We start from the raw sequence: 22,355 nt of genomic DNA, 5'->3' as shown, positions 1-22,355 counted from the left end.
CTGAACCACCAAGATTTGTACTAACAGAAGATGATGATTTACAAAAGGACATTAACTCTGGTTTTTTTCGGGGGGGGGGGGTAAAAGCAAAAAACTGTCAATAATTTTAATGCCTTCTAATTATGATACACCTGTACTAAGGAATATCATAGGGTGGTGAGAAAAAAATGAGGCTAAATCTGTAGGTGCAGACTTGAAAATGTCTATGCTATCTTAACTGAATACAAAAATGACAAAATGTATTACCAATTTCTGTAACTTAAAAAAGCACACATATTCTTTATAAATGCAAAGAAAGAAGAAATGAAGAGACACTCAACTTTGGTAAATGAGATTTAAGTTGGGGTGGGCAGATAAGCACACCTACATACCTACATTAAGAGAGAAGGTTCACTTTTTACTTTATGTAATTCTGTATCATTTCATATTTCATATTAAGCTTTGTTACTTTGAATTTAAAGGGGGGGGAGCTTACATAAAGTTATTTGGGCTCAAAATATAAAGTACTAACAACCATAATTCCTAAATATTTCATGTCACAAGGATAAATTCCTAATGGTGGCAAAAAAAAATAAAAATAAATCCATGGGTGGCAAGATTAATTTTAAACTTCTTCCCTATATGAATTTTCAAAAGCACAAAAAAATGACAAACTAACATCTTTATTCCAGACCACGGTTCTCATAATTTTAAGGAACATATTTCGCCACAAAGTGAAACAAAACACTCCGTAATCATCAATTTTCAAATCATTCAATAAAGTTTTGTATACAACTGTGGAGGCAAGCCATAAAAGATGGTCCATTAACTGGACCGGATCGTCCCAGACTGAGACTGAAGAATGCACACTGTGACAACACCCTCAGCACTCCACCAAGTTTTTCCTTTAATCTGACCCTTTACATTACCCATAACTGTCTGAACAAAATTTTTAAAATATGAAAAACATTACTCACAGAATTGACCGCCACACATGTAAGCACCCTAACACAATTAAGTTATAACATGCTTTGATTTAGCAAAAGCAAAAGAATGCTTGCTCTCATTACTCAGAGCAAGTAATTAAAATCTAGGCAAAATTTGCGAATGTGAGTTCAGGCTGTTAGAGGTTAAAGTCCTACAATTTGACTTCCTAGCATAACATCTACAATTAACTCAAAAGAAAATTTACCATTAAAAAAATTATTTGTATAAAAACAGATGATTGAACTTGGTGTATCCCCCAAATAATAAATAAATTTAAAAAAAAATTATGAAAAGTAAAAGTGACAAGTAACTGAGTTCACCTGCCAAGTACTCAGAACAGTGTGTGGCACAAAATATGTACTGTTAAACATTTATAAAAACATTTATTTAGATAGCTGTCTCACTGTTAAAGACTGACCTGGGTTCCCAGTTCTCCTACCCAGCCTACATAAACTACATACAAATGAGATTTGAAAATCTCTTTTAACACTATTAAGACAACTCCTTGTGAGAAATACAGTTAGCATATTTGAACTCCCTGGAAGTATCAATTTCTTGAAAATCGAAAATCAAATTTTCTATTTCCAACAAACTCATTATACTTCTATTTGACAATTATTTCCAAGTTTCTTTTTACCTAACAGCAGAAATATTAATCAAAAATAAACATAAAAGACAGACATTCAAGATCTACTAAGTGTGAAAAAGTAAGATACAAAGAAGCTGTACAATTTTTATTTTTTAAAAGAGAGAGAAGGAAAAGCCTGGGAATTAAACCATGAAATGTGGTTTTTATCTCTGGGCAGTGATTTTTGTTTTTTCCCTTTTAAATTTTTCTAAATATTTCTAGAATATTCAAAAAGGCAGCATGCTGGGCTTCCTAGGTGGCGCAGTGGTTAAGAATCCACCTGCCAATGCAGGGGACACGGGTTCGAGCCCTGCTCCAGGAAGATACCACATGCTGCGGAGCAACTAAGCCGGTGTGCCACAACTATTGAGCCTGTGCTTTGGAGCCCAAGCCCGTGAGCCACAACTACTGAGCCCATGTGCTGCAACTACTGAAGCCCATGCACCTAGAGCCCATGCTCCACAACAAGAGAAGCCACAGCAATGAGGAGCCCACGGCAATGAGGAGCCCACGCACCACAACGAAGAGTAGCCCCCACTCACTGCAACTAAAGAAAGCCCGCACACAGCAAAAAAGACCCAATACAACCAATAAAATAAATAAATAAATAAATTTATTTTTAAAAAAGGCAGTATGATTATCATATTTCACAGTTACATGTGAACTATATTATGATCACTATAATAAAGGATAACTACTAATATTTTAAGATACTGAGGAAAAAGCACAAAACAATTAGCAAAAAGAAGGAAAATAATGACCATCATAAAGTTCTCTCTGCCAGATTCTGTGCAAAACAATTCGAATGCACTATCATCTTTAATTCTCAAATTATTTTCACTTCAGTGATTTAAAAAAAAAAAAAAAACCAAAAAAACAAAACCAAAAACAAAACTTGACCAGGGCTACAAAGCTAAAAATGGCAGCACTGAGACATTAATCCCAGTTCTGGCTCCAAAACTCAAGCATCTACACTACACAGCCATTACCAATAGAAAGAACAGAGAAAAGGAATTAGATTTATTCTCTACAAGCAAAAGAGAGTTTTCCACAAGAATATTTATTTGAAACAAAAATATATGCACACAAGAAAATAAATTTATGAATACATACCTCTACTTCATCTCCTTCACTAATTTCTTTTTTTATATCAGGTGGTGGTGGTAATCTAACTTCATTAAATGGAACCTGGCGTTCTGGTTGCCAACTGAAGGATTAGAAAAGGAATTAACAACTTTAAAATATATTATTCTAACAGCCTAATACAGAAGCTACATAGTCTATGCTTAGTGCTGTATATTTTTCAAATCAATCATTTAGCTTTCCCCGAAGAAAAACAACCTCTGATTTAAATCTTTTTTCTAACTAGTTTGTTGAGGTAGAGCAGATCTTGCATGGCTCTTGATGAAGTTTATAAATAATTAACATCACTGATAATAATTATATATTACTTCCAAATTGGTCATGCCTAGGCAACAGTTACATACATTATTCTGCAAATGAAATAGGTTAAGTTCATCTAAGACTTAGATTTGAAATAATGTCAGTTCTACACTGCTACAGTCACATTAATTTACTGCAAACACTTTTATAGCTAAATAACCAGTCAAATGAACACAATTTCAAAGATTATAAAATACAATCTACATAATTCCTTTTTAGTGTACATGTTCACAAAAATATAGAAAACTACTCAATTATTCTAAATAGCTAAATTACAAAGATTTAATTTTCTTAGGTAGAATTTCCTTTCTACAATGAACACATACACTGTAATTAAAACCTAGAAGTCAGAGAAGGTGATGTGAAGATAGAAGCAGTCACTGAAGAAGATGTGACAACACTATGCTGCTGGCTTTGAAGATGGGGTAAAAAGCCACAAGCCATGGAAAGCACATGGCCTCTAGAAGCTGGCCAAGTCAAGGAAACAAATTCTCTCCTGCAGCCCTGCTGACATCGTGTTAGACCAATGAGACTGATCTTGAACGTAAAACTTCTAGAACTTTAAGGTAATAAATTTGTGTTGTTTCAAGTCAAAAAGACAAAAAAACAGAAACAAAAAAAACCTAGAAAAAGTTTACTTATAATCTTTGTAGCAAATACGAATGTACTAAAACTACTACTTTAGCTGTGGCTTAATTTCTTGTGTGTTGTATTTTATAACTAAGTTGATGAAGTTAAAATGCTTTCCTACTTTAAGTGCTAACAGGTCATTTATATGCCTGGGAGGTACACCAGCACGTAAAATAGTACTATGGCTTCTATGTGCCAATGCTAGGCAAAAAAAGACACAAGTAAAAGATATTTAACTGCTTTCTTTTCATCTTTACTGTCTAAATCACAGCTGCTCAAAGACAGAAATCATCTCAACACTTGTTTCCACATGAAACAGCTGTTGGGCAGATATCTTTTCAGGCAGTTCCAGAAGCAGCTTAAAAGTGAAAGTTGACCAGTTCTTTTCTGACCTTCAATTATACAGCGCTCCTTTATAACCCTTCCTAATCAAGTCCAGCACACCATCTTTAACATTTTTAGCACAACTTTACCTAATCTTTACAATATCTATAAAACTATTTATTATTCCTTATGAATAATCAAGCAATTAAAGGCAGCCTAATACTTATTCTATTAGTAGGCATTTGGAAGGCCTTCTATAATATCATTTCAAAATTCTGGGTTTTTAAGAAGTAAGCATATTATATTTGTGCCATCTATTTTTGCACAAAACTACTTAGTGATTCATGTCCACATGCGATTTGGCAAAGAAAGGGGTCATGGAAAAAGCAGAGTGAATTGTGAGCAGAAAACCAGGTGAAGTCATCAAAAACTAAAATTATCTGAACTTAAAAAGATAATCAAATCAAAGACTCCCACCCAAAGCACACTCATTTTCCACTGAAAATAGGAACAGCCAAAAGCAAACAGTTTGGCACGACCTATCTTCAAAATTAAGATCTCTATCAATAAAAAAATAACTTACTTGTTTTCAAAAACCACTGTGAGGGAGTCTTCATGAACATCTTTGATGAATCCCTGTAAAAAAATTAAAAGGAGATAAATATTCAATTAAATGTTACATTAACTCTAAACCACTATATTAGAGATACAAAGACAATGTGGAGTACTGATAATAACCCAGAGCTTGGAATAGGCTAATCTGGGTTTGATTTTCATCACCATCATTCATGAACTGTTTGACCTTGGAAGTTAATTAACCTCTCTTTCATGATTACAACTGAAATTAAATGACACTGTATTACTGTCCATAAGAACTGCAATGTTCTCAACCTTAGCCAAATGCTTACACTAGGTATTTAGTAAATACTCTTCTAAGTATTTTGTATCTATCACACTAGACTCCATAATGTACACTGTAAACTAACTAAACACACACACTTGCAGCACTTGGTTAAAACACAGCAAAAATGAATACATCTATTTACCTCATCTACCTCCCAAAATATTTAGACACTTACTATGTGCCAGATATTATTTTAAGCAAACTGGCAAAGACTAAGAAACAAACTTACACTGGAAAAACTCAAAAGCAAACAGATCAGCACTACCACCCCAAAAAATTTTTGGAATTGAAGATAGAAAGTCTTAGAGAAGGTAACAGAAGAGACTAAAACAAACTCATTTTATTTTCTTTAATAACGTAGGATCACCAGTCACAGAATATATATGTTATATAGCTAGTCTCTCAGCACCCTCCTCTCACATTTGCTATTAAATTGTATGATTCTGTAATTTGGCCTTGATCTCTCTCCAGGTAGAAATGCCTGTGAATGACGTGCGCTATGGGAAATTTTAATGCACATATCTTCATATGAGGCCTAAAACTCTCCTTTCAAGAGTGCTAGGAACTTCCCTGGTGCAGCACAGTGGCTAAGAATCCACAGAATCCGCCAATGCAGCGGACACAGGTTCAAGCCCTGGTCTGGGAAGATCCCACATGCCGCACAGCAACTAAGCCTGTGCGCCACAACTACTGAGCCTGCGTTCTAGAGCCTGTGAACCACAACTGTTGAGCCCATGTGCCACAACTACTAAAGCCCTGGCGCCTAGAACCAGTGCTCCACAAGAGAAGCCACCACATCACACAGAGTAGCCCCTGCTCGCCACAACTAGAGAAAGCCCACATGCAGCAACAAAGACCCAACTCAGCAAATAAATTTTATTTTTTTAAAAAAAGAATGCTATAGTAGCTCCTGCCTTGCAATTCTGAAGACATCTTTTGTTCTTTCTCCTCCCAAAGCTAAAAGTTAAGAGCTGCCATCCAGTTCAAGCTGTGATTATCTGATCAGGCTACAACAATGACTTCCTGGCCAGTTTCTCTATTTCTACTAGGTTCATCCACACATCTACTTTCAGCAATCATTTTGGTCAGCACTTTCATAGTTATGTTACCAGCAAATCCATCTCTATTATAACCTTGCCATTTGTAAGAAATATTTTCATAAACTGAGAACAACCAAGTTCATGAATATTAGAGTAAATAAAACATCTTTCCATCAGTCATTAGTCACATTTAAACTTTCACTAACATTTTCTAGTCCATCACAATTTTCAGAGTTTGAATTTTCATTAATCTTTATCATTTCTGTGTAATTTGTATAGTGGCTAAGTTCAAATCAGAGCTCCAAATCACTGGAAAATTCTACTCTTCGTTATAATAAAAACTTTTTTTTCCTATCTAAAAAAAAAAAAATCAGTGCTTATACTGCTCCCCACTCCCACTTTACTTTTACCAGAAACATCAGCATTGTTTGGGTACACACACTGTCCACACACTTTAAGAAAAAAATACAGCTCTGGAACCCTCGTCTTGCTAATACCTTTCAGGCATAAGGTTAAATAAACTAAAAACTTTACACCCAAATAAAGTGTATTTGAACTATAGTGAGCAATCAGAAAACATATTCTAATCCCCAAATCCTAGAGTCTAGGGATAAGGGGCTTCTAATGGTCAGATTTCTGTAAAATTGATGCATTTGAAACAGGACACAGTCAACACTTTTCAATTTACCAGAATAACAGTAGGTCCCTATATACTTAAGAGATCAAAAATGGTAGGGTTAGGTCTTTGCCAAAATGTTTGAGGGTCAGGAGACAACAAATAACAACGGGCAACATTTTCCTGCACATGGCATTGGGGGGTGGAGGGGAGAGGCACGGGATTTTATGACTAAGTCTCTATAACTTCTGTCTTCCCTGTTAGTCCAATCCTTGGGGATTTGGTCTCTTTTTCTATTCATACTCATCTGGCCCAGAACCCACTATTTCTCAGAATACTGATATTTCTTTTTCTTCTCCCAATATATATACAAACATGGAAAATTTCAAGCCATCATAAAATGGTCCCTTAATTTGTTTCTTCACACAGCCTGGTAGATATTTACACTTGAAACTCTTAACTATAACTTAAAATAATCATCGATAAGTAAAAAGGCACTGTAACATATTTAAAGTGTAATCAAAATATCTTATAATGCTATCCCTAACAAAATAACAAATAGAGCATCATCCATTAAAAACCCAGGAATGCCAAAAATAATGTGTAAATTAGGAGTAACGGAAGGATAGAGGGAATAGCAGGAATCTGAGCACTGGAAGCACTAACTGAAGAATTGTTTTTTCAAAATCAATCTAGCCTAAAATAAAAATTTTAAAAGACAACTCAAAGATTCAGTAAGATGGCAAGTTAACCAAAATCAATTAGCTTTTCTAGCTAAAAATAAGCAGCTGGCAAATAAAACAGACAAAAAAATTTTTCTATTAACAAAGTCCTAGAAACGCCCTCAACAACAAAAAAATGTACACAACTTACGTGCAGACATCCGTGAAACTTGACTAATGACTATAAATAGAATACTTAGGAAAATGTAAACCACATCACATTTTTACATCTTGATATTATAAAATTTTCAATATGCCCCTAAATGGGATCCCACTAAAACACTAAGGAGTGTGTAATTCTGTTGAGGGAATAAGGGATTAACCTTAATAAAATTACACCGAAGTCTATCTTAAAAACAAACAAGAAGGCATTCAAAAAGGCAACTTTTATATAGGGATAGGGAATAATGAGAAAAGACTATTCAAACCAAATACTAAAATTTATTTTAAAACTACAATAATCAAGACCAAAAAAAATAAGGTGTTTGGCAATTTTGACATGGGAGCTTAAATGGCCTGTGGAAAGAACACAGTGAGGTTCCAGATAACTGCCTAACTTAAACACACATTTTTGAAGTTACAGGACAAAAGGTTTTTCAACTTGATGAGTGTAGTCATAGGGGGAAAAAATCCTGTTGATTAAGCAGTAATAAACATGACATGAATCAATTTCAGAAATTGAAAGACTGAGATTATATAGTCAAAAATCAGAACAGATAAATTATGGACCCGGTCTGTGGGAAAGCCACTCTGAAGATAAATACAATTTCTTTTACAGACCTTCCAGATCCCTCATTTTAGAGAAAGGAAAGCTGAAACTACACACGTCTATATAGCCCCAAAGTTTTACTCCCTAGGTGGTTATAAATGCTGAATTTAAAACCTCATCTTCTGTCTGGAACTCTTCTTATTAAATCATTATCAATTAAATGATAAAATGCTTTTGCTAATTCAGTTTTAAACTCTAAAAGGTTAAGTCTGGTAGCAATATTATTTTGAAGAAATAAAGCACCTTTCCTATTTAAGGCAAAGTCCCAGAACAAAACACCAAAATCTAATTCACAACTGGAAAGGCAGCTACCCTGGTTTAAAATACTGATCAATTTATCAGAGGCTCTGCTTGAATGATGGCTTAGAAATATACAGAGATCCATGAATCCTTTTGTGAACATTCCCACTAAACTCATTAGGAACATGTCATCTTAGTCCAAAAAATTCCTTTGTCTGCAAAGTATCATTTCAAATTCACCTGCTACTCTAGATTTTTCAAAAATCCACTACAATGACCTGCTATTATTGCAATTCATTACTACACTAAACTTGCATGTCTTATAAAGGGGGAAATATAAACTTAAAAAACCTTAATACCCAGCAAACTACTGCCAAAAGTCAGACAGCTTGAATCCTCAAAATGAGATTTAAAGTGGAAGCCCATATCCAAAAACCCAAAACTTACACCCTAAAGCTGTAACTCTTAAACTTTAAAATAGATTGAGCAAAAAAGGCCATCAAGGAACAGAACAATCTTCCTAAAGGGAGGCTATGTTTTTAATGACTCTTATCTCAAGTGGTAAAAGCAAGAATTCATCAGGAATCAAACCTCTAGTTCACATTTATTCTCCCAAGGAAGTAAAACGTTCTCACAGTCACATTACTGCCTCCTTCAAACCTGATCAAGTATTCTTATATAATTTAAGACCTACTCCAGTTTTTTTTTAAGTCTTTCTCAGGATCACTGGCATGAGATTTAAAGATTTTATGTTTACATTTACTTGGCACAACAGTCAAATAACTACATTTTAGATGTCTTTTCCAATGTATTAAAACATTACAGTTGATGGCTCAATTACTCAAGCAAGTTTGTGATAAAATGCTGTATTTCTAAAAAAATAAACTGAGTGACACAGAGAAAAGACCTGTGGTTGTGGGGGGGTGGGGGGCAGAGATGGCTTGAGAGTTTCACATTAGCAGATACAAACTATTATATACGGGATGGATAAATGACAAAGTCCTACTGTATAGCACAGGGAACTATATTCAGTATCTTGTGATAAACCATAATGGAAAAGAATATGAAAAATATATGTATACATAACTGAGTCACTCTGCTGTACAACAGAAATACAACACTGTAAATCAACTACAGTTCAATAAAATAAAAATAGAAACTGATAAAAAAAAAAAGTTCTCAATATATTAAAAGGCACTGGGATCAGTTTGTTAGATCCTGTAGGGCCTTTCCTCTGACAGGGTAAACTCTCCATTTTCCCAAACTCCAGAATTAAAATTTACTGCTGTGGAAAAATGTAATTACAAAAAAGTAATGTAACCCATGAGAAAGTTAAAGTCAGTAGCATAATTTATGCAAAATTCAGCTCAGGTTTTTGTTTTTCAAGGACTGACAAAATGTTATTCTTTGATCAATTATCAGCTTATTTAGTGATTCATCCTCTGGCCCTAGTCTACCTTCTCAGCTCATCAGTTCTAACAATCTTGCATCCCTGAAATCAGGATGCTTCCTACAATTGATGGTATCTTAGAATAGCCAGTAGCCGAATGGCTGCCAGAATATAAATGTCAGAGTTAAGCATGCTCAGACTAGGTTTGTTTGCAATTTTCTGTGGCACTTGATTGCAACTCCTTGATAGGTTCATTCAGCAAACCAATGAAGTACCATTTTAGGAAAGATTTAGGTTTCTTACCAGAAGGTTGTTCTGTTGACACCTTCTGATAAAATCAAGAAAGCACCAGCATCAAAACTTCCAGAGTGGGTGAAAATTCTTGGAAGAAAATCCTGGAGATAATAGAGGAGGGCTCTTTTAAAGTATGGTTGCAACATCAATGCTCTCCATGGCACTGAGAAAGATATTGTGAGAAGAAACACAATCATCTGAATGTAAAGATGTTTTAGCCAATTTATTTTGCTTGTATTTTCCATTTTAGTATGCAAGTGTTTAAAGATAACTTTTCAGTAAGCAGAGAACAAGAATTCTAAAAGACAAAACTACCACTCATAGATGAACTGGCAACATTTCTTCTTTTTTAGTGCCTTTTACAACTGATGCCATTTTAAATACAATAAAATTGTATGGCTCTTCCACTGATTTTCCAAATCTACACATAGAAAAAAAAACCTGTTCACTGTGCTCTAAAACCCAACTTCCAATTATACACACATCTCCATCCATGGCTTACTTTTATACCTAAAATCAATCAATATGTCAACAGTCAGAATCACCTGCTGTCCTGCTTTTGCACTCTACACATGTATGACCCATGTTACAGGATTAAAAAAAAGAGAAAAATGAATACAGCAAACTATTTCTTAATCAGGGTTCAAAGAGAATACAGCCCAATCACTAAGGCATTCATTGTGTGTAATGAGCTAACCTCTCTCCCAAGCATCTAGAATAGTACTAGCTATGTACAATCCTTGGAAGAACTGAGAAAATGGTGTTTCTTTGTTCTACAAATTAAGATGAGAAACTCTATTAGGTTGAGAAAACTGACTTTGGGACTCCCAGACCTAGTGGTCATCTTTAAGCAATTTTACACATAAGAGTCTCAGTCTGCAAACTGAAAGAGCTGAAGCTCCTTAAACTAAGGTATTCCCTGGCACTCAAAGGTGTGCCAAAAGTACTTAGTTACTCCCCGCCCCCCCAATACCACAGTTCATCTTCCTAAACTTTATGTCAAGTAATTCAAAGAATTTACAATAAACAAACACTTCGTGTTTCTGGACTGTGTATACAGTTAACAGATACAGAAGGAACTCCTTATCAGGGAAAGGGGAAAAAAAAACCTTACTGAACAATACAGCATACTGGTTTTACTGTTAAGATTGGTCTCAGATCCACTACTCACTATGGGGTATGGAAAACAAGAGAGGGCCAAGAAAGGAAAGTAGACTCTTAACTGGCTTTATTTACCCAAAAGCAAGTCATAATATCATCCTTTAGGGACTCTATATGGTCTTCCCAGAGCATCCTAGAGAATGCTTGGAACAATTCTCAGAAGATTCTATCAACCCTAAACCGGACCCAGCTCTCCTAGATGCTGGACATCTTCCTCCCAACCCAATTCTAGAAGTGAGTAAGATCTGGCTAACCAGAACAGTACCTGATTTTCCCATGTGTAAAACAAAACAAAAAAACCAAACTTTAAAGCAGAGGATTATTATTTAATACATGGTGCTAACACAACTGCCTATGAATATTCAAAATAAATCTTGATGCAGTAAATATGAAATAAGTGAATAAAATATTATAAAAAAAAAAACCCTAAGAAATTAAATGTATAATCTGGACACAGGCTGTCTTAACCAGGCTGGAAAGCCTGAAGCCTTCACAGTGAAAAAATAGTTCAGTACATAAAAAATAGAACTTCTCTATGGCCAGGGAGAGAGTTAACAGATTATAGATGGGGAAGGGGGATTCTTATACTGAGTCATAAGAAATCTCAAAAAGCGAAAAAAGATCCCAGAAGGAAAATGGGGAAAAACAAGCAATTTATGGAAAAGCAAATCCAAATGGCCAACAAACATTAAAACTTCGCAAGTGGGGATTTGCAAATCAAAGTTGCAATGAGCTAACTCTTTACATCCAAAAGATTGGCAAAAATCAAAGATTATAAGGCTAATTTCTGTCAAGAATGTTAAAAAAAAAAAAAAAGAGCTGACATTCATCAATTGAGAAAACACAAAGTGTTAAGCCTTTTGGAATGTAACCTGTTAACATTTATTAGAGTTAACAGATTAAAAGTTCCCTTCCACCAAGCTATCTCATTCTTTGAAATCTATTCAATGGAAACATACCTGGAGTGGCAAAAAACTGAAAACAAAGTGTCTATTAACTGTTGAATGGCTGGATTTTATGGTAATTCTTAAGATGAAATATGTAAACATTAAAAAATAAATTACACTCCAAGAGAAAATGGCCAAGATATAAATTACCGTATTTTTATAGAGCAGTACTGAAAAAACATCTACATTTGTATCTGAATGTGTATCTATGTACATTCTATGAGTACAAGAAAAATCTGGCAGGATGTAAAACTTGGCTAAAACAGGCTACCTAAATGAACTGTGGATGAGAGATCAAGCCGTGAAGGCAAACCAAGGGGGGGAGGGGAATCTACAATAAAGCAAGTCTGTATATGCTTATACATATATATAAAATTATATATTTGCATATGCATGTATCAATATTTTTAAAGAGTTGAGATATATCTTTAATACTCTGTCAATCAGCACTTTTTCCATACAGGACATATATACACACATTATCACTCCCCACATCTTTTTAATTTTTCCATCTCTAATGACTCAAATCTACATTCTAAGTAATAAACTTGTTTGATGTTTACATACAACACCTAAAAGATTCTGAGTTGTCATTTGATTCCAGTAAGGAGCACATTCAAGACTGTTAACTGCAACCAAAAATTTTCTTAACTTTGAACAATACACTTTTTTTTTAAAAGGACCTACATCTACATCTAGAAATTATTTCAAATCAATGGACACATGTTCTACAAATAAAATCCACAAATTTACTAATTACATTATGCATTACAGAAATTACTGCATCATTATGGAATAAGTTCTTTTAACGAAAAAAGTTACTCAAAGCAAGCCATCATCCATTAGTACTGAACATTTAACTTCTGAATAAAAAATGAGAATGAAATCTAAGGAGTTCATAAGAATATATAAATAGCTACTAATGCTTACATACTAGTAATGTTCTTGGCTTATTAACTTCACAAGTTTATAATATCCAACAATTCCCAAAATGGAAAGAATTTAAAGGTTTCAAATGGCCACACAAGACTATAACGACTTCCCTGTTGCCAAGAACTGAAGTTCCCTATAGTTCTATACATTCATAAAAGTTCTGGGACAATATTTGAACTTAACCAGGATCAAGCAAAACCCCTAAAAAGAAAAAAATTGAAGTTCAGTTATGAATCAAAATCAGAAATAACAAAATTAGTTTTGTATATATGCATTTATACAAAGATTAACGTCAAAGAGTGTCCAGAAACCAAAAATGACTGATTCATTTGCTCATTCAACAAATACATACTGAAGGTCTGTTAATGTACTAACTACACATATCAAGTCACTGGATAACTTAAGACTTGAAAAGAACCTGCAGAACTATTAAAGCAAAAACAAAAAATAAGTTTTACTATTATTATTGGGGTTTTTTTTTTTTTTTTTTTTTGGCTACACTGCATAGCATTTGGATCTTAGTTCCCTGACCAGGGATCAAACCACCCCTGCCCCTTGCATTGGGAGCTCGGAGTCTTAACCACTGGACCACCTAAGAAGTCTTAGGAAGTTTTACTATTATTAATTAGCCAGAATAATGAAGGCACAGAGAGAGAAACCCAAAACATGAGAATGATGATTCTGAAGAATTACTAACAGGGATATGCTGTGTTGCTTGGCCAACAGTAACTATAAATTTCATAGTTACTGGGGGAGACCTCAACTCATGCTCCCAAAAAGCTTAAGCAGAAAGTGCTGAGGCTAGAGTATGGAAGGCAAGTTATAACTGACATTTAACGTAGATTTAATTTTGGTTCAATTCTGACATGGTTTTCAGCCTCTTTAATGTAAGGCAAAATAAACTGAAAAGATTGTTGTACCTGTAAATACATATTACACATACAGGTTAACAAAAGTAATGCTTTGCATTGCTTAATTTTGTTTTGCTCAAGCTATTCTTTATTTGGTCCTAGAAAATTTTACACAAGCATCACAAGAGCATTTACTACTATTAGCTAAACATCTGCCAAAGAATTTTCTCAAGTCTTCTGATAACTGCCATGCCAAGATTTACCAAGAGGTGCTACATTTTAAGAAAATTTGCTATATGATGAAGCCTCCATAAAAGCACCCATAGTAGGGGGTTCGGGGTGCTTCTGGGTTGGTGAACACACCCTTGTATAAAAAGAGTGGCTCACCCCAACTCCATGGGGACCAAAAATCCTGCACTAGAGACCCTTCTAAACCTAGCCCTTTGTATCACTTCTCTTTTGTGTATCATCTGTATCCTTTATCATATCCTTCATATTATAATAAACTGGTAAACTTAAGCGTTATTTGAACAGGAAGTTTCGTCTACATATATATACATATATACTTAAAAACATATCAAACATTTCCCAAAATACCTTACATAATCAATAATATAAAATTAACAAGGATGGTATAAATCATAACTATCCAGCACAAATTATAATTTGAGCCATATACCCAGTTTTAAAATTTCTAGGTATGTTAAAACAAGTAAAAAGAAACAGGTGGGACTTCCTAGGTGGCACAGTGGTAAAGAATCCGCCTGCCAATGCAGGGCACATGGGTTCGAGCCCTGCCCTGGGAAGATTCCACATGCCACGGAGCAACTAAGCCCGTGCACCACAACTACTGAGCCTGTGCTCTAGAGCCCATAAGCAACAACTACTGAGCCCATGTGCCGCAACTATTGAAACCCACGCACCTAGGGCCCGCACTCCACAAGAGAAGCCACTACAGTGAGGAGCCTGTACACCACAATGAAGAGTAGCCCCCGCTTGCAACAACTAGAGAAAGCCCGTGTACAGCAATGAAGACCCAACACAGCCAATAAATAAATTAAATTAAAAAAAAAAAAAACAGGTGAAGTTAATTTTAATAGCTTTAACCCTATATATCCAAAATACTATTTCAACATGTAATCAATATTTTAACTACGGAGTCTTAGATTCCTTTTTTCATACTAAGTCTTTGAAAGCTAGTATGAATTTTACAATTAAAGCACATCTCAATTCAGGTTAGTGCATTTCAGCCCCAAGGCTAGTGATTATCATATTGGAAAGGGCAGAGTTTTGTAACATGAAGACACAGCTCAAATCATTTCTCCAGGAATCCTCCCAATTCAGTCCTCTTAACTCCCACTGTACTCATCAGAATAATTTATAAGTAATAATTTGGTAAGCCGTATATTTGTACTTAGGAAAAATATCACATGATGGTTAAAGAGATCAGGCTCTCTGGGAGTCCGAAACATAAGCCTGAATCTTGAATAGGCCCATTAATTTTATGAATAGATTTGCTTAGCCTCAGTTTCCTCAACTGGGGTAACTAACATCTCTTTCACTGTGATTGAGAAGCCTAAATAAAATAAATTCATGTAAAGGACCTGCACAGTCTGACAGTCTGAGTGCTCAATAAATAATAGCTCTTACTGTTGCTAGAGCTAGAAAGGACCTTGGTGAACTAACAACCTAGTAGATTCCACCACTTGATATATTGTCAAAAAGAAATCCAAGTGCCTCACACTGCAAATGAAAAACCTAAGGCCTCAACAAACTAGCTAGTACAAGAATTAGGGGTCAATCGTAGAATGCATACTGCTCTTCAACTATGAAAAAGCAATTTTGCTACATTCTTAACAGCGTGGTAGAGAATTTAGTTCTTCAATTATTATCCAGTCAAGTGTCTGCCTTGTCTTCCTAGCTAAAACATAAGGTTACTGCCCTGAGGTTTCCTTTGGAGAACCTCTAATGCTATGCTGAACTAGGCAACTGAAAGTGATAAGTCCTGGAGTTAAATCTCATTTCAGTTACAGTGTAACCTGGACTAGCTATTTAATTATTGTCAGTTTCCTAATATGTAAAATGAGGATAAAACACATACCTCAATGCAGTCCCTGAGAGAACAAAATTAGGAAACACAAAATTATAAGCCACAAAGAACACACAGTAAATAACATAGACAATAGTAATAGTAAACTGATAATAGTAAACTATTATTTTACTTACAGAATACACAGATACCTCTGATGATATAAAAAATATACAGGTACACAGAAAAATATGGGGACTTCCTAGGTGGCGCAGTGGTTAAGAATCTGCCTGCCAATGAGGGGACACAGGTTCGAGCCCTGTTCCAGGAGCATCCCACATGCCACGGAGCAACTAAGCCCGTGTGCCACAACTACTGACCCTGCGCTCCTAGAGCCCACAAGCCATAACTACTGAGCCCATGTGCCACAACTACTGAAGCCCACAAGCCCCGCACCCATGCTCCACAACGAGAAGCCACTGCAACGAGCCCACGACCACAATGAAGAGCAGCCCCTGCTCACCGCAACTAGAAAAGCCCATGTGCAGCAATGCAGACCCAATGCAGCCAATAAATAAATAAGTAAATAAATAAATGAAAAAAAATATGGAAAAAAGCATATTTTCTATAAGTAAAGCCAAGGCCTTAACAACATATTCTCAAGGGAGATCAACTCAATGATGGGTGATGCCTTAGAGGGCCGGGACGGGGAGGGTGGGGGGCAGTCGCGGGAGGGAGGGGATATGGGGATATGTATATAAATACAGCTGATTCACTTTGGTGTACCTCATAAGCTGGTACAAAAGTGTAAAACAATTATATTCCAATAAAGAGCTTAAAAAAAGAGAGAAAAAAGGATTCTCTAGATAAACAAGACTACGATTTCTTTTGCATTTGTTTCAGATTTTTCATTAATTACATACTGTTCTTGTAATATAAAAACAAAACAACAGAAAAGTATTTAAATTTAATTTTAAAAAATTAAGTCACCTTTTCACTTAGTTAAATCCTAGTTCTTTTACATATTAAAAAAACCTGCATTTTAAAACATGTAAAACTAAAAATAGCTTCAAAATATTTGGAACTGCATGTTTTTAACTTTACAGTGTTTCCAAAATAAGGCAGCAACCATCTTTTCCTCAGTTACTAACCTCCACGAAGAAATCAACAATATTCTATACTAACTTGGAAAAGTCAGTACATTTTCAAAACACAACTCCTTTACTACAACTGTATAAGTCATGATCATTAGCGATAATAAACCTACTGCATAATTTACTCTCAAATTTCATTTTAATACTAAATTAAGCTAAAGCAAAAAGGAAATTTTGGAACTATCATAGTATATTAAAATGTTTTGTAGTTGATCAATTACAAAGTCAAAAAGAGAAATCACAGAGCTTTAAAAATAATTCTATCTTCTACAGAAGGCCTGAAAATTCATTCAGCCATCTTAGAGATCACACATTTCCTTGGAACCCCATGTAAACTTTCCTCTCCAAGAGCCAGAAATTGAGTGACTTACTTTCAACTGCTATTTAAAATTATGTTCTGCCCATGGCTGTGCAAGCTGCAATGCTATTACAAACCTTAAGATCATATTCATCAGTTAAAAAGCATTTTAATGACTCCAAATGGGCACAAAGCTTTTTTGGGGGTAACGAAAATGTTCTAAAATAAGATTGTGGTAATGGTTACACAACTCTAAATACACTATCGGAGAATGTAAATTCTACCTGAAAGATTTCAAAAGGAAAGGAAAAGAAAAAAGGCATCTTAAATGGCCAGTAGTACAAACTCTATGAAGCTGCACTCCAGATTAAAAAAGGCTATAAAAGCAAATTTTTATATAAAATGACATCCTCTATCAAGTGCTTAATTACCAAATATTTCCCAGCTTCAAACAAGAGTATATCAAGTTTTTATCTCTTTAACAACCATAGGTACACTGTTGTTAAGTAAAAAGAGCAGGATGCAAAAAAGTATTTAGTGTGCAATTATTTGTGTAAATATTGTGGGGGGGAAGGAAACTATTCTATTTTTAGGCTGAATCTTCAGCTTTTCATTGGTTCCAATTATTTTGTGAAATAAAGTTTCAGTTCCAGTAAAAATCTTTAATCAATTTCTACAAAGCACTGCCTCAAGCATGACACTGGCTACTAATCCCATGACTGAAATTCTTCAATGGCAATTCACATATCACAACGGGGGGGGGGGGGCGTGTGCAGGGCAGAGAAAAGGGAAGAAAATGAGGAGGAAAATCAGAATCACCTGTATACTGAAAACCACCACTGAGGGGACTTCCCTGGTTGCGCAGTGGTTAGGAATCTGCAATCCCAATGCAGAGGACCTGGGTTTGATCCCTGGTCAGGTAACTAGATCCCACATGCATGCTACAACTAAGACCCAGTACAACTAAATAAGTAAATAAACACTGAAAAAAAAAGAAAGAAAGAAAAGAAAACCACCACTGAAAGGAAAAAACACACCAAAATGTTAACTGATGTTACTATCTCAAGGCAACTTCTGTTTTTTTCTGATAATTCCTAAAATGCCTCACTGACCATGTATTATTTCTTGAATTAGAAAAAATTACTTAAAATTACTTCCACACTAAACAAAATAAGCCAAACTGAAAACTCTACAGAGTATTCTGTATGATTCTACGTCTAGGACATTCTGGAAAAGGCAAAACTATGGGGACAGAAATCACTCTAGGTTAGGAGATGGTGGGATTACTCTATGCCTTAAATCCTGTTGGTAGTGGTTACACAACTGTTAGCATTTACCAAAGCTTACATAGCTGTATGTCAAAGATGCGCTTTACTATAAGCAAATTAATCTCAAAAAAATTCATGTAGTTAAAATTAATAAAACTGCTTGTGCAGTGAGCCAATTTTTTTCCTAGTGGACAGTTTCATGGGATAAAAAATATTGCTGAACTACTTCAAAGGCCTGACTATAGGCCCAGGGATATTTGATCAAGGGTGCATTGCTAGATAATGTTAAGCTGAAGTATGAGTATGTAGAGGCCTAGAATTCCCGTGTGTTTAACTTCAAATGCAGGGCTCCTCCCACTTCATCATCCTCACTCTTCCAGAGTTCTGAAGACCATAGTTTTCACAAAGTGCATGCATAAGTGGTTGATGGCAGGACATAAAATTCCAAACTTTCAAGTGCTATCTCAGTAGATACAATGTGGCTACTGTCCTTCCCAACCTCTGCCATAGAACCACCTTACTTTATTTTGTTAGGCCAAAATGGGTAATGGAATCAAAGTCTAAGAATCAGTCAGATTTTGTAGAGGACGGATAGATGTCAACAATAAATACTTCAGAGTTCCAAAATGGGGACATTTGGGTCATGAATTGACAAAAGCAAAATAAAACACAAAAACTATGGGAAATCAAACCAAGATGGTAAACAATCTCTACTAAAACTTTAATATTAACGATCTTATTATTGAACCTTATAAACTTAAAAAAAAAAATCGTAAATGTGTAGCAGGTGAGCAACATAAATAAAATGTACTTGTATAAAAAGAAATGGTGTTATCTACCATCAACATGCTAAAACAATTTTTTAAGGCAAAATAATCTTTTCTGTATTTCAGTATGCCAGGAAAAAATGCACACCTCCATTACACAGAACTGAAGAGCCAAATAGTGAGAATAATGCAAAAATGATGAACTTTATCTATCCTTGACAGGAAAAGTTTGATAAACCCATTCTTTGTGCATTGTGCCACAACTGTATCTGCGCTTGTTCAGAGAAAGCAACAATTAGGTTTAACAACAGAAGGGGACTGCCAGGACAGTCCAGTGGTTAAGCTTTGGCCTTCCAATTCAGGGGGGTGTGGGTTCCATCCCTGGTCAGGGAATAAGATTCCACGTGCCTCTCAGCCAAAAAACCAAAACATAAAACAGAAGCAATAGTCGTAACAAATTCAATAAAGGCTTTAAAAATGGTCCACATCAAAAAAGTCTTTTAAAAAACTTTAAAAATTAAAAAAAGGACAGAAATTAATGAAGCATCTACTCAAATTTCACTTAGGTCTTTTGTCTGACACCAAATTGTTAAACCTAGACTGATAACGTAACTAGTCACGCATTAAAAGACTCCTTTTCACCAAGCAGTCACTGTTTTTACTTTATGTTAACCACCTAAGGAGATTTAAACTTGTAAAAAGCTTAGGGAGATCCTTTAGACGCCAACTGTGATTCCCCAGTACGTTATCACCACGTGATAGCTAAACCAATTCCACATAGCTAATCAGTAAACTAGGAAAGCAAAAACAACGCTGAAAATAGGAATTACGACCACCTAATAAAATAAAATTCCCTGGGGGATAAAAGGCACGCTGAAACGAAACCCAGCGAGAATACATTCTCCGTACTCACAATACTACTCCTGTATCAGGAGAAGGCCCTTCATAAAAATAGCCAGGACACTCAAACATTTGAGATGCTGGCTTAGCGAGATTGACTGACAGGCAACAGCTGGGGAGATTTTGTATTGATCTTGTAACACCGTGGCATACTTTGGGAGAAAGGGAGAAGGGACCGTTATAATGGCAAAACTAAACTGTAAGGATTTCATTTTCAGTTGTCACCCCTACATTTGAAGCCTCTACTAAATTCCTCTACTCTCGAATTCCTCTTCCATTTTCCAGACCCGATCCCATAGTAATGCACCTCCTTCCTCCCGATGGAAACAAAAAACCTTGGGGGGAGGGGGGGCGGATCAACACCTCCTTCCCAAAACACTGGGTAACTGATAAAGAAACTAGTCACCTCCCCACCTGTGTCTCCTTAATCCATTTCACATTTTAAATCTTAAAGCCCAGAACTCTCGCCTTTTCTTCCATAATAGAAGGGCTAAGGCGCCGCCCAATTTCCCAGACCGCAAAAAAATATTTCTACCCGCCACATTTCTAGGTTTTCTCGTTTTCTCTTCGATCCTAACCCTCAATCCGGCACCCGCTCCCCCTTCAGACACTGAAGTTTATTAGCCCAAAACCCTAGTACAAAGGTGAATTCCTAAGATTCCGCGAGGCGCCCCCCCAAGGGGGTGGGGAGGGGTCGGGAGCTGCGGGCCGAGGCGCTCCCGCTCAGCCCAGTCCGAGGGGCGGGGGAATGGCTGTGACCACACAATCCCACTACCTCCTTTCACGACTCCCCCACCTCCCGGCGCACGGGCCTGCTCCCAGGGAGCTCCCTGCCGCTACTCAGCTTCTCCTCACCGGCTCGCCAAGGGCCACACTAGCATCCAAGAAGGTGGTTCATAAGTAGCAATACGCAAGGGATGTACGACGTGTTGTTTCAAAACATAACGGAGCCCGGGCCCCCGAGACCGTTAAACCGCGAGTGTCGGGGGGAGAAGCGATGGACCCAGCGGCCTCGGGCTCTGGCCTTGCCGCCCTTTTGGACCCCAAACCTCACTCTCCGGGACCACCAACCCTCCCCAAGCCTGTCCCAGCCCCCAGAAGGCCCGACAAAGTGGCAAAAGGGTCGGTACCTTGTAGAAAGCCCCGTTGGAGCCGCGAACCTCCACCGTCAGCTCCGCCATGTTGGAACCGCAAAGGCCGCTGGGAAGAGATTCTAGAAACTTTCCAACCAGAGGGGAGGAGGGGGGAGGGGCGTGAAGGAGGCAGGGGGAGGGGCAGGGAAAACAGGGCGGGGACTGGGATCACCCCCGCCCCACACCCCTGGGGTGTCTCACCGCGTCGTGCCGATTCTCCCAGTGGGATCCCTCCGCTCCTTACATCACTCGCCCCCGGCTCCGCCCGCCGCAGCAACGCCGGGTTTGCCTCCCGACATAATCGCCCGACCTTTGCTGACCCGCGCCTACGTCCCCGCCCCCCAGTGCCTGCAGCTTGCCCGCCCCAGCCAGTCGGGGCCTCCAGCTGTCCGGGAGTGAACTGCCCGGGCACCGCCTCCCCTACACATCTGCGTTCCGCCGGGCTCGGGCATCCTCCCCTGAAACTTCCTTGAGGTGCTGGTAGCCCTGGAGTAGCTTCCTCTCCTAGAGAAGAGCAACTCTGGGGGCTTCAGTTGCCCACCGGCACAAACTTTGAGGGAAAGAGGGAGCCTAAAAATGGAGATACTATGTGCTCTAAATTGTCTCGCCTTGCTCTTTTTAAAAAAATCGGTGGCCTTCTCCTGGCTCGAATTCCACAGTTCCACACCTCCTCGCACAGTTCGGTCTAGCCCTCTCCCCACCAGTTACCACTTTAGCTGTTTTAAAAAGTCAAACTGTATTTCTAGTTCGACTTAGATGTGTTCACAACCTGCAGCAGAATTTAGGGGGTAATATCATTGTTAGAAGTAATTAGGGTAACAGAGTGGGAGAGCACGTTTTCCCCTGCTGCAATGCATGCGAGCTTCCACAAACAGGATCAAAGCAGAACCAATTTGTATGGCTTTTCTACCAGAACCGACATCAATACGGTAAGGGTTATGATGGAGA

At 37.0% G+C, this 22,355-nt stretch overlaps 1 protein-coding gene across 1 annotated transcript in view; it reads right to left on the bottom strand.

The window, feature by feature from the left end:
* The window catches only part of FXR1 (FMR1 autosomal homolog 1), a 58,076-nt gene extending 36,607 nt beyond the window's left edge, over positions 1-21,469 (bottom strand). Inside the window, exons 1-3 of the mRNA XM_057738059.1 lie at positions 21,405-21,469; positions 4,575-4,627; positions 2,708-2,801 (exon numbers count right to left, since the gene is read on the bottom strand). Of these exons, the coding sequence (XP_057594042.1) occupies positions 2,708-2,801; positions 4,575-4,627; positions 21,405-21,455 (198 nt within the window). The 5' untranslated portion in view covers positions 21,456-21,469. The remainder of the gene's footprint in view (positions 1-2,707; positions 2,802-4,574; positions 4,628-21,404) is intronic.
* Between the last annotated feature and the right edge of the window lie 886 nt (positions 21,470-22,355).

This window comes from Hippopotamus amphibius, chromosome 6 (genome assembly GCF_030028045.1).
Source record: "Hippopotamus amphibius kiboko isolate mHipAmp2 chromosome 6, mHipAmp2.hap2, whole genome shotgun sequence".
Taxonomy (NCBI): Eukaryota; Metazoa; Chordata; class Mammalia; order Artiodactyla; family Hippopotamidae; genus Hippopotamus; species Hippopotamus amphibius.
This window is presented reverse-complemented; position numbering and strand designations above follow the sequence as displayed.